This window comes from Electrona antarctica, assembly GCF_951216825.1.
Source record: "Electrona antarctica genome assembly, chromosome: 24".
In the NCBI taxonomy this organism is placed as follows: Eukaryota; Metazoa; Chordata; class Actinopteri; order Myctophiformes; family Myctophidae; genus Electrona; species Electrona antarctica.
The window spans coordinates 30,954,961-30,968,074 of NC_136803.1; the positions used below are offsets into that span (position 1 = coordinate 30,954,961).

Genomic DNA, 13,114 nt, shown 5'->3' on the forward strand with positions numbered 1-13,114 from the left:
GAATGTGAGTGATATTTACAGTAGAAGTAACAATTCATTGTCATGCAAGTCACGCCACCTCGCCAGGGAATTAAATAGCGCTATACCAACATTGGCATAACGCATATTCCTTAGTAACCCTATATTCCCTTTAGCCATGAGGCAGTTTAATTTACAGGAGCACAACACAAGTAAGGACAGTAACCAGCTGATACAATAATAATAATAAATATAGCTGCAAGCAGCGATAAAGCGGGACCAAGATAGAAGAAGAACAATGCGCAATAAGAACAACATGCACAAATGAGACTGACGAGCTGAGTTGTCGGTACCGGGATTTGAACTCGCAACTTTGTGGACCGAAGGCGGGAGCTCTACTGACTGACCTACACAGAGACAATCAGTGACTACATTGTAAACAGTAAAACCATTCAGTGATTTGGTAACAAGAAGGTGTGTCCTCATTTTGGGCATGTCTTTCCATTACTACAGTGTGTTTTCACGCACAGTTAAAGTGTGTGTGTGTGTGTGTGTGTGTGTGGCATGCGTGGCTGCATGTGTGTGTGTGCGTGTGCGTGTGCGTGTGCGTGTGCGCGTGCGCGTGTGTGCGTGCGCGTGTGTGTGTGTGTGCGTGCGTGCGTGCGTGCGTGCGTGCGTGCGTGCGTGCGTGCGTGCGTGCGTGCGTGCGTGCGTGCGTGCGTGCGTGCGTGCGTGCGTGCGTGCGTGCGTGCGTGCGTGGCTGCATGCGTGTGTGTGTTAGGCAGACAATCGTTCATAACCATGGATTTGGATTGAAGATCATCTCTTTAGTTTTTGTGGTGTTTAACATAAGGTGGCTATTATCACACCAGTCTTTAAAGTTATTGATCTCACTGATATAGCCCACAGGGCGTTCAACAATATGTACAAATAAGACTGACAAGCTGAGTTGTCAGTAGCTGGATTTGAACACACAACCTTGCAGTCCAAGGGCAAGAGCTCGACTGACTGAGCTACACGGAGACAATCAGTTACTCCATTGTTAACAGGAAAATCATTCAGTGGTAGTTCAGCATAAGTACTCAAACTTTAGTGTGTGTGTGTGTGTGTGTGTGTGTGTGTGTGTGCGTGTGCGTGCGCGCGCAATTTTCATTGGCTCAAAAAAACTTTTTGGCTCAAAAAAATGTTTTGACTTAGAAAAAATGTGCTACGAATATTTGTCCGTATAGGTCCAAAGTTCACGTGTAGAAGTTTTCGTGCATTTTGAGCAAAGATTCTGGGAGGAGTTACATTTGAACTGTTTTTCATATAATTCAAAATGGCGGGTGATCTAAAGGTCAGAGGTCAAAAGTCAGAACACGAAAGTTGTTCGGCATGAGGAGACACATATGTGTATCAAAGTGTCATTGCCAACGGTCAAACGGTTCATGAGATATGCACGTTCAAAGTTTGCAAGTTTGCAAGTTTTGCATCAATTGAGTGCTATAGCGCCACCATTTGGCCAATCGTGATGGGCTTCGCATAGTAAAGTGACATAAGCATATGTGTGTATTAGAGGCAGAAGAATCATTTTCACAAAACAGCAATTTTCATTGGTTCATAAAAACTTCATTTTTTCACTTAGAAAAAATGTGCTACGATTATTTGTCCGTATAGGTCCAAAGTTCACGTGTAGAAGTTTTCGTGCATTTTGAGCAAAGATTCTGGGAGGAGTTACATTTGAACTGTTTTTCATATAATTCAAAATGGCGGGTGATCTAAAGGTCAGAGGTCAAAAGTCAGAACACAAAAGTTGTTCGGCATGAGGAGACACATATGTGTATCAAAGTGTCATTGCCAACGGTCAAACAGTTCATGAGATATGCACGTTCAAAGTTTGCAAGTTTGCAAGTTTTGCATCAATTGAGTGCTATAGCGCCACCATTTGGCCAATTATGATGGGCTTCGCATTGTCACCGTTTGGCATGGTCCTCTATCATGTTGACAAGTTTTGCGAAAACCGACTGCACGGTTCAGTCAGAACAGCTATTTTTGGCGGAAGGAGAAGGAGAAGAAGTACTGATCATATAATTCAAAATGGCGGGTGATCTAAAGGTCAGAGGTCAAAAGAACACGAAAGTTGTTCAGCATGAGGAGACGCATATGGGTATCAAAGTGTCATTGCCAACGGTCAAACGGTTCATGAGCTATGCACGTTCAAAGTTAGCATTTTCAATTGAGCGCTATAGCGCCACCATTTGGCCAATCGTCTTGGGCTTCGCATATTCACCGTTTGGCATGGCCCTCTACCAGATTACCGCGTTTCGCGAAAACCGACTGCACCATTCAGTCAGAACAGCTATTTTTGGCGGAAGAAGAAGAAGAAGAAGAAGGAGAAGAAAAATAAACACAAAAACAATAAGTGACCAAAGTCACTGCGTGACTTCTTGGTCCCTAAAAAGGACAAACAAGAAGGGTGTGTGTGTGTGTGTGTGTGTGTGTGTGTGTGTGTGTGTGTGTGTGTGTGTGTGTGTGTGGGGGGGGGGGGTTATGTAGGGAAAGCCAGTTTGAAAAGGTGGGTTTTGAGTGTGCTTTTGAACATTTCGAAGGTGGGGGCAGCTCTGATATGAATAGGCCTATCTCACAGCCCGCTTTTCACGCCCACTTCCGGTAAATAGCATTTACACGTTTTTTTCTCTGGAGAATCTAAGTACATTTTCTAATGTAAAAATGTGACAGACCAATATTATTATGAAGCAAACAAGATGGTAAATCAGCTTGAACAGATAGAACAAACCTTACCTTGAGAAAACAAAAGTTGTAGACTTCTTAAATTACCCCTGTTAACATGTAGCGTCTATGGAGTGACGTCACGCTATCACCACTAACCCCAAAAGGGGGCGTATTAAGGGGGGCGGGGAAATTCTGTGAGATAGGCTTGTTGGGAGTGAGTTCCTCCAAAGAGAAGGGGCGGCCACTGCAAAGGCCCTGTCTCCCCAAGTTCGTTTGTTGGACTTGTGGGGTTCCAGTTGGTTGGCAGTGCTTGACCTGAGGGAGCGAGAGGGGACATGGCGGTTGATGAGTTCAGAGAGGTAGAGGGGGGACAGACAGATCCCACAGAACACATTATACAAGGGCATGAGGCGGTTTTCTTAGGCCAATTAGAAACATTTGGGGCGGAGGTTCTTCCTTGGTTTATACTGGTAGTGTGCATCAGGGCCGGATTAACCACCATGAGTGCCCCTGTGCAGATCATTTTTAGTAAGTATTTTATTGAATTTCCACAAATTACAAGGTATCACGGAAATACATAAAAAAACAAGCTGCTTGTCATCATATACAAATATAGCACAATGCTTTGTGTGCCTGTTCTGACCTCACAACACTCCATATTTGGGCATTCCTGACACAGAACACCACAAGCTGGCTGCATGTATACTGCATATTTGGGCATGCCTTTCAAAGAACTCCATATATGGGCATATAAAAGGGAGACAGACATAATGTCTTGGGGGGGCATGCATTTCCAACTTGCATCGTTCAGAGTAGGCCAGTGCGCAACGGGCACAACTGTAGAGGCCCCACGTGCACCATTCTAGTAGCCCTAATGCTTTGATTCTGCCCTGAATTAACGCAGGGCAGAATCTCCCCTCAAAAAAATCAACCCTCAAAAAAAAATATATATATATATATTTTGGTGCCCCTCCTTGTGTCCTAGCAGCATATGGTTAATCCAGCCCTGTGGCCCTGGTATGCGTGCAATCCGTGCATATACAAGTACTTTCACAATTGCGATCGGTCCAGTTGATTAGCTATAGTTGGCTCGGACAGGAGCAAAACTATAAAGTCTCTGACCTTTGGCCTTCCTGCCAATTTGAAATCAGCTGATTTAAGGCATTGATCCATGTGATATTTAGTTAGTGTTATTGCATGGTGTTGTTTGTTGAAGGGCGTGTTGCTTGTACATGGCCTGTTGATATGTATGTGAGGCCTGGGTTAATTAAAAGAAAAAACATGTTTGTGTGTTTGCAGCTGTCTGGCAGACAGACTGTCATTTGGGAGTTGAAGATGCCTTTAGGCTTCACACTTGTTTTCCTCTCACACACCGCAGCCACGTTAACAGGCTCTGTGGTTGTCAAAGTGTGGTTCGAAGACCCCCAGGGGTCCTCAAGGAGGCTCCATGCAGGGGTCCCCAGGAACATCAGTTCAACCACTTTAACCCATACAATTTGCTATTTTCCAACTCAGTTTCATTGCTTTTTATTCTTATCTTTTGGGGTCCTTGACATGAACCTGAACTTGAACCTGAACTGGCTAATAACTAAACAACCCATAATCTTCAATTTTTCTGCATTTTCCGTCAAAGTTAATCTTTGCCTCTAACATAATCTTTGCCACTAAAGACATAGATATTACTTGTGAACTTTGGGCTTGTATCCAAGGCGCTTTACATAGATTGTGCATTACATTCACCTATTCACACACACATTCATACACCGATGGCGGCGGAAGCCATGCAAGGTACCAACCAGCACATCAGGAGCAATTAGGGGTTCAGTGTCTTGCTCAAGGACACTTTGACACTAACTCTCTGGGGGAGCCCAGGTTCAAACTGGCAACCTTGCGGTTACCAGCCGGCCACTCTACCCCTGACCCATCGCCACCCAGTGTCAACATATTACAAAATATGTTAGTTCAGAAAGTGACAATTAACAGTAGAGGAAATGTAATGTTAAGCTTCAGTTTGCATGGACTAAAGGGTTTAACGGATATTTTTGAGGGATATTCAGCTATTAGTGTAGATGTTCGTCTGAACAAGTTTGTTTGCACCTATATGTGTCTGAGCAAATCGGCTAAAGTGTCTATTTTTGTCCTACACGAAGATTAAATTCCCATTGACAATGAATGGACAATTTTACGTCATAAGTGTCTGAGCTAGGGGGCACGGTGGCACAGTTGGTACTGGTAGTGCTGTCGCCTCACAGCTAGAAGGTCCTGGGTTCGATTCCCGCTCGGGACGCTGTGGGTGCTGGCGGCGTGTTTCCTCCTCCACGTCATCACTCATCAGTGCCCATACGAGGCGGGGTTGGCGAAAGGGCCTTTCTGTGTGGAGTTTGCATGTTCTCCCCGTGTCCCCTAGGGTAGGTACCAAGGAGCAACTTGGACACTCAGGCATGAAGGAAGCATGAGTTCAAGTCCGTTACTCTCCCCATGTCCCCCATATATGGGGACTAGGTTGGCGGAGGGTGTGTCACATTAGATAATTGACACGGGGTGAAAAATGGGTTACAAAATCGTGGGATAAAAATTATTAAGCCTTGATTGAAACGGTTCTTGTTTGATTTCTTAAAAATATAAATCTTAACCATTAGAGTCCTACCAGGGTGTTTCTCACCCTGAGGCCAATTGATATCAACTTAGTATGTGTTTGTATCTTCAAACCACTAAGGTCCAGGGTGGGGCAATAAGGGGCTGCTAGCGGCTCATAGGAACAGCATTTAATCAGTATGGTCGAGTAAGACTAAAATAATATACATGGAGGTTTGTTTTTTTGCATGTTAGTGAGTTTTCTGAGTAAGGGTTAATTCTCTCGTGCCTGCCATTTGCTGCATGTCACTCCCCAGTCCCCAACTCTCTCTAACTGTTTACTGTCAGTGGCGTGCACAGATAGACACTAGGGGGTGCTAGAGCACCCCCTGCCCTTTTGGCAATGTGCCCTTTTGAAAAAGAAAAAAAAAAGAACTTTTTTTTTCTTTTCTTTTTTTGATTTTTCAAAAATAGCAGACCTACAAGCTCGTAGCGCGCCACTCGGTGGCGCGCTATGAGCTTGTAGATCTGCTATTTTTCAATAGCTAAAGCATAACATAATGCTAACACCAAAAGGGGTTCCCGCCCAAAATAGATTAAGGCAACCGGCCGGTTCCACGCGCTGCACAAGGTGCCCTTTTTTAACTTGAGCACCTGCCCCTCTAAATGTCTGTGCACGCCACTGGTTTACTGTCCATCCATGGTGAGAATCAATAAAGGCAGGAGAAGCCCCACAATAACTTCAAAAGATGTCAGGGCCAAAGAGAAAATAAGTTTTATAATAACAATGCAAGAACATGTGCCAGGAGATCTGTGGAGTAGTTCAATCCATCCCTGCTGCATGACAGTACTCAGGAGAGGTGGTGTCATCATTAGAGGTTACCCCCCCCCCCCCCCCTCGAACTGGACCCGTTGGGAGTACCAGTTCTAGGGTGCGGGTCTGAGGACTCTGCGGATTGGCACAAGGGGTGGCACAGGGGATGGCACAGCACTGCGTATAAATGCTATCAACTGGACAAACAATCTGGGGACCGGGTTAGACAGAGGCGGACGGTCATGAGGGCTCCACTGTGTTTGACGTTGATATTGTTCTCGTCCTTCTCTCCTTTGTCTGCGTCACCTTCCTCTTCTTGTGAGCTGCAGGCACAGTTTAACCTCAACAGAATTCACAAGGCCGGGGACTTTGTTCTGGGCGGTTTGTTTCCCATCCAGACCACCTCTGTCTTCCCTGAGCTGCCGTTCTCCTCCAAGCCCCAGGACACCACCTGCTACGGGTGGGTAGCCGATATTCACAAACACAACAGCAAGCAAGACAACAATGGAGCTTGTTTGGTTTTTTTAGATATTGCCATAAGGCGTAATTGTGCGTTTTATCCAAAGATAAACATTAACCCCTTTTGGTGTTTTAAGAATTATGTTGTACTTTAGCTGTTGAAAAATAGCAGATCTACAAGTTCATAGCGCGACACCGAGTGCCGCGATATTAACTTGTAGGTCTGCTATTTTTGAAAGATCGTGAAAATGTGCCTGAAATCTTTGAATATATTGGTACAGAGCGAGTTTTTAACTCAAATCTTTGCTACTGGGAGGGTCCGTGGAACAACATATTTTCAGATGGGGAGTCGGCGGCCAATGTCATATATATTTAGGGTCCTTGACATGAATATGTTTGAGAACCACTGACATAGAAACATAGGGTTTTCGAGAAAACTGTCAGGATTTAGAAGACATTTGTAGAATCGTTCCCAGGTCAAAATGGGTTAAAGGTTATAGTGGCATTTTGTCTGTCAGTTTTAACATTCTACAGTTCAGGTGGGCCCAGACCATGGCTTTTGCTATCAATGAGATCAACAGCAACCCCAGTCTGCTACCCAACGTGACCCTGGGGTATAGTCTCTATGATGCCTGTTACACGCTGGGGGTGGCGTTCCGTGCAGCGTTGTCGATGGCCAGTGGGAGAGAGAAACACTTTAACCTGGACGAGAGCTGCGCCGGGTCTCCTCCGGTGCTCGGCATCGTGGTCGATCACTCATCGCATTCTGTTGCCATCTCTAGAATATTGGGTTTGTACAAAGTGCCCATGGTAAGTTTCCTCGGTTACACGCCTCATTGAACCCCCTTGTTTGTATATGCTTCGTTTTGGTTATTCGGTTTATAGAAATTATGTTAAACAATGCATTATAGTTCTTATTTCAAAGGGCATGGAACATAATTAATTGCAGGCGGAGCACCGGAACAGGACGGGCACATTTTGGGGGCAGTGGGTGAAGCAGGTCTTCAGAAGGTCGCAGCACGGGGCATCTGTGTTCCGAACCCGAAAGTGTAGCAATTATACGGCGCTGAGTCGGACTGGTCTCCTGGTCAGATATAATAAATGTATAATGTATAACATAAAAATGACATTTCTGCATGGCTTTTAGACTTTGTAAACAAACCCCGGACTGGGCAGATATGACAAATAACTTGCATGTATGAAGAAATGACCAACAGTCAAAATAAATAATGTGCTATGGCCAAAATAGGACACATTTGATCATTTTACACTCATAATGTGTTTTGAAAGAAATAGTAGAAATAGTTCATCTACATTAAATAGCACATGCTATTTTAACTATTTTTATTTTTAACTATTTTAACTATTTATTGTGTAAATGACATGTATGACATTTTTTCAATAGATAGGCTAATGATTTCTCAGTGTGTAATAATGGTGACAGGCCTTTGGTGATTTGTGCCTTTTTGCAGGTTAGTTACTATGCCATGTGCTCCTGTCTGAGTGACCGGGATCAGTTTCCATCCTTCTTTAGAACCATCCCAAGCTCTGCATCCCAGGTGACATTTGCTTCTCCAGATAAAAGATGTGCATGTGTTCCATGTTCCACACATGTCACTTAATTCACACTCAGCCAAAAAAAATACAATCGGTCCGGGGTGGGTTGCCGACCCGATTTAATGTCGGCACTAAAACTAAGTGAAGTAGGCCTATGCATCGGCCTTTCTGGACGGGAACCCGTTTTGGTGTTTTAACTAAGCATTATGTTATACTTTAGCTATTGAAAAATAGCAGATCTACAAGCTCATGGCGCGCCACCGAGTGGCCCGCTACGAGCTTGTAGGTCTGCTATCTTTTGAAAAATCCTGAAAATGTGGCACAAATCTTTGAATATAATTATATTCTTTCAGAAGACTTTTTATTTATTTCGACGTCAGCCTAAATGGGTTAAGAATCAACCTGGGCACCACTGTTGTGTCGAGTGGGAAAATGGGTTAAGATGAGGGGTTTGCTTCAGCTGCAAAGATATCTATTCTTGGTTATACAGTGGTGCACAGGGACACAGTCCCAAAACACTGTCTGGCTTCATCCTAGTCCTGTGCTGGGGAGAAGGAAAACTAAACAAATATTATGTGATATGTATTGCCAAAGGGTTGCTGCTCTTAATCAGCTGATCCTAGTAGTTAAGCCCATAGTACTTTTGGAATTGAAGCGCAAGTAAAGCCTCAAATTTCCACTGATAATGATAATGATAATAATAATAATCATCATGGTGTCTTTAATTCCACTGTCCTTGTATCACACAAATACCAGTTGCATTCTATTTCTCCCAAATAAAAGAGGATAAAAAGGCCCTTTTTGCATTACTGAATTCATGGTCAGGAACTGTGCACTAGTTGTGCAGTGCATTACCTTCATGGATCACCAATGGTGCACAGGCCACCAGAACACATCCTGCTGTAATTTAATAATCAGTAATGCATAATCGCTTGTGTTTTGTGTGTATTATTACTGCTGAAGCAGAGAGGATGTATCTTTCTTGAAAGATTAGACTTTTTTTCCCCCCTCCATTTTGGAATCTGTGTCGAAGAGATTCACTAATTTAATTACCAACATGTGAAGAATCTATACAATGAGCAGTAAGCACCAGTGGCGTGCACAGACATTTAGAGGGGCAGGTGCTCAAGTTAAAAAAGGGCACCTTGTGCAGCGCGTGGAACCGGCCGGTTGCCTTAACCCATTTTGGGCGGGAACCCCTTTTGGTGTTAGCATTATGTTATGCTTTAGCTATTGAAAAATAGCAGATCTACAAGCTCATAGCGCGCCACCGAGTGGCGCGCTACGAGCTTGTAGGTCTGCTATTTTTGAAAGAAAAAAAAAAAAAAAAAACGTTTTTTTTTTTTTTCTTCAAAAGGGCACATTGCCAAAAGGGCAGGGGGTGCTAGAGCACCCCCTAGTGTCTATCTGTGCACGCCACTGGTAAGCACTACATCTCCTTTCCGTCCCTGTATTCAATCAGATACGAGCTATGCTCCAGATAATGAGGCGGCTGGGGTGGACGTGGGTAGGAGTGCTGTTCCTTGACGATGACTACGGCCACGATGCCGCCCGGATCCTCCAGGGCGAGCTGGCCCGGTCCGGTCTGGGCTGTGTGGCCTACGTGGAGGTGCTGCCCTGGGACGGTGACCCCGCCCAGCTCCAGAGGATCGTCAGGGTGGTGAAGGAATCCACGGCTCGCGTTGTCATCGAGTTTATATACGGGATCAACATGGTCCGTCTGATGGAGGAGGTTTGCGTATGCATAGTTATAAGGACTCTGGAATGAGTTACATCGGAGTGAAGACATCAAAACGATATGTACAAATATAGTTTGTAATTGAATTGCAGGTGTTTTGTTTTTCTCAAGTGAAATGCAATTTCGTCACGTTCGTATAGGTTCATCACTTTCAATATTGAGTTGACTCGTTGATACTTTTTAAGCAATCAAATAATTACACCATACACAAATATCACTGTCAAAAATAATTGTTTTATTATTGTATTGATATTATATTGCGCTTGTGTTGATAATCTATAGAACAATGGATTATAGCTGTGCTCATTTGCCTTTAGTCTAAATAAGTGCATTTATTTTTTAAATTATGTTTTACCACGCGCACACACACACACACACACACACACACACACACACACACACACACACACACACCTAATGGACAGGTGGTAAGGCAGAATGTGACGGGTCTGCAATTGATATCCGATGTGGGATGGATGAAAGCTCATCTACTCCAGACTCCTCGATTTATGCCTCACCTGAGAGTCCTGAGTCTCGCCATCCGGCGGGGAGAAATAGCAGGTCTCGAGGACTTCATGTTAAAAATACATCCTGACAATGACCACACACGTGAAAATACCTTTGTGAGTATTTTGTCTAATTTATTGCTGCAATGTAAAACGGTGACATATAGGCTTTTTTAATATTCACATGGCATTTATTCTTGTTCATGGTGTTTCTTCAGGTGAGGCAGTTTTGGGAGCACACATTTGGGTGTAAATTTGCACCTCTTCCGTCAGAGTGGGTGGATGCTGGTGGAAGGGTGTGTACTGGGCAAGAGGACCTTGGGACAGCAGAAAGCACCCTGTTGGATGTGTCTAACCTCAGGCCAGAGTATAATATATACAAGGCTGTGTATGCCCTGGCCCACGCCCTCCATGACATGCTGCAGTGTGTGCCAGGAAGAGGGCCTTTCCCTGGGCACAGCTGTGCCACTTTGCAGACAATACAGCCGTGGCAGGTTTGATATCAAGTCACATGCTAATGTTTCTAGTAGGATTAAAATGTAAAATAATAATGCATAATTATGTAAATGATTTACTATTTACTATGAAATCGTACATTTTTGTCCGTCAGCCAGTGTATCACTCAAACTCCCCATACATTTTGGGAAAGCCCCATATATGGTGCCCAGGTATCGTATATGTCAGAACCTGTTCTGACATATGTTGATCCTTCCCCATCCATCCTTCCTCTTCGATGTCTTCCTTTTGACTGATACCTGTCCATTTAAACGGGCCTTCCCCAAAGTTATTAATACAGCCGTGCTTATTTGTACGTTTGCTCATCATTTCTAGCTTGTGCATTACCTGGAAAAGATCAACTTCACCACCTCATTTGGTGATCATGTAACATTTGATGAGAATGGTGACGCTTTACCAATCTATGATGTCATGAACTGGGCATGGCTCCCTGATGGAAGTGCAAAGGTTCAACATGTAGGTGTGTTCAAGACGTCAGCCTCCGGAGATGAAGAACTCATCCTTGATGAAGACACAATCTTCTGGAGCTTTGAATCCACAAAGGCAAGCTTTTTCAAAAAATAATTAAGGAGAAAAAAAAGCTAATATTGAGCTCATTATGTGTATGTGATTTAGTGGATGTATTTTAGACTGAAATTGATCAGTGTTACTTCCGTCTCTAGCCTCCTCGGTCAGTGTGCAGTGAGAGCTGTTTGCCTGGAAGCCGTGTGGCCAGAAGGAAAGGAGAGCCTGTCTGCTGCTTTGACTGCATTGCTTGTTCCGAGGGAGAGATCAGCAATGAGACTGGTAGGTTTACGATATAGTTACCTTAATAGGCTATCTTTAGAATGATGCTGTACTTCTTTGTCCCTTCAACATTGGCCTCTTTGTTAGACTCTACAGAGTGCACCAGTTGTCCAGAGGACTTCTGGTCCAGTCCTCAGCGTGACCACTGTGTCCCCAAGAGCGTGGAGTTCCTCTCCTACCATGAGGCGCTGGGTATCTCCTTGACAACCATCTCATTGCTAGGCACAGTTATGTGTGCCATTGTCCTGGGAATCTTCATCTATCATCGAAGCACACCCATGGTACGCGCCAACAACTCGGAACTCAGCTTCCTTCTCTTGTTATCCCTCAAACTATGTTTTTTGTGTTCACTCCTGTTCATTGGCTACCCCAGGCTCTGGACTTGTCAGCTGAGGCATGCAGCATTCGGGATCAGCTTTGTGTTGTGTGTGTCATGTATCCTGGTAAAGACTATGGTGGTGTTGGCTGTGTTCAAGGCCTCCAAGCCTGGGGGTGCAGACATTATGAAGTGGTTCGGTTCCATGCAGCAGAGAGGAACAGTTCTGTTTCTTACATCCATCCAGTCAACAATCTGCACAGCCTGGCTTCTGTCTGCCTCACCAACTCCGCATAAAAACATACAATATCAAAGCGATAAGATAGTCTATGAGTGTGATGTGGGATCAACAGTTGGTTTTGCAGTGCTATTAGGTTATATTGGGTTACTGTCACTCCTCAGCTTCCTCCTAGCATTCATGGCAAGGAATCTGCCAGACAACTTCAACGAAGCCAAGCTGATCACTTTCAGCATGTTGATCTTCTGTGCCGTGTGGATAGCCTTCATCCCAGCATATATCAGCTCTCCAGGAAAATATGCAGATGTAGTGGAGGTATTTGCTATTTTAGCATCTACGTTTGGGATATTGGTGTCACTGTTTGGACCAAAGTGTTATTTAATGCTTTTGAAACCTGAGAGAAACACTAAGAAGTCCATCATGGGTCGAGGTGACACCAAGACGTAGAAGCAAAAATGCAACATTCATACACTTTGTGTATTTACTATTTATTTATGTGTATGAATATACTGTATTGCTGCTTACTTTGTTAGGATATGCAGTTTTCTTCCAAATTCAACTAAAACTAGCATTTTAGTAATCCATCTGTCATGTTTACATGATGACCAAACTGTAGTTAACTCTTAAGTGAGTCACTCCACGAAACCGGTACGATTTGGCCTTTTTTTCTTTCGAAAATTTGACCGAAAGGTTTTACTTTTCTGAATAGCCCACAATATTAAGGACATCTTTAGTGATCAGAAAAACATAATTTCCCATCTCAGGCATTCAATTAATATTTTTATGTATTTGTATATAGAATAATATAATAACAGGGTTGTGTTGTGTCAACCCCATTATACACAGGGTTGTGATTTTTTACTGAAGATGGCCACTACTCTACCTGTGGTGATTAAGAGGAGACCACATGGCATGCATTCGATTAGGAAATCAGATATAT

At 43.8% G+C, this 13,114-nt stretch overlaps 1 protein-coding gene across 1 annotated transcript; it reads left to right on the plus strand.

The window, feature by feature from the left end:
- Positions 1 to 3,005: 3,005 nt before the first annotated feature.
- Positions 3,006 to 12,675, plus strand: LOC306917617 (extracellular calcium-sensing receptor-like; the record flags this gene model as incomplete). Its single annotated transcript, XM_079495915.1, has 8 exons — positions 3,006 to 3,029; positions 6,388 to 6,518; positions 7,057 to 7,327; positions 9,537 to 9,806; positions 10,537 to 10,812; positions 11,150 to 11,377; positions 11,497 to 11,620; positions 11,708 to 12,675. 8 exons carry the CDS (start codon positions 3,006 to 3,008, stop codon positions 12,619 to 12,621), a joined length of 2,238 nt encoding a protein of 745 aa, XP_079352041.1. The 3' UTR covers positions 12,622 to 12,675.
- Positions 12,676 to 13,114: the final 439 nt, after the last annotated feature.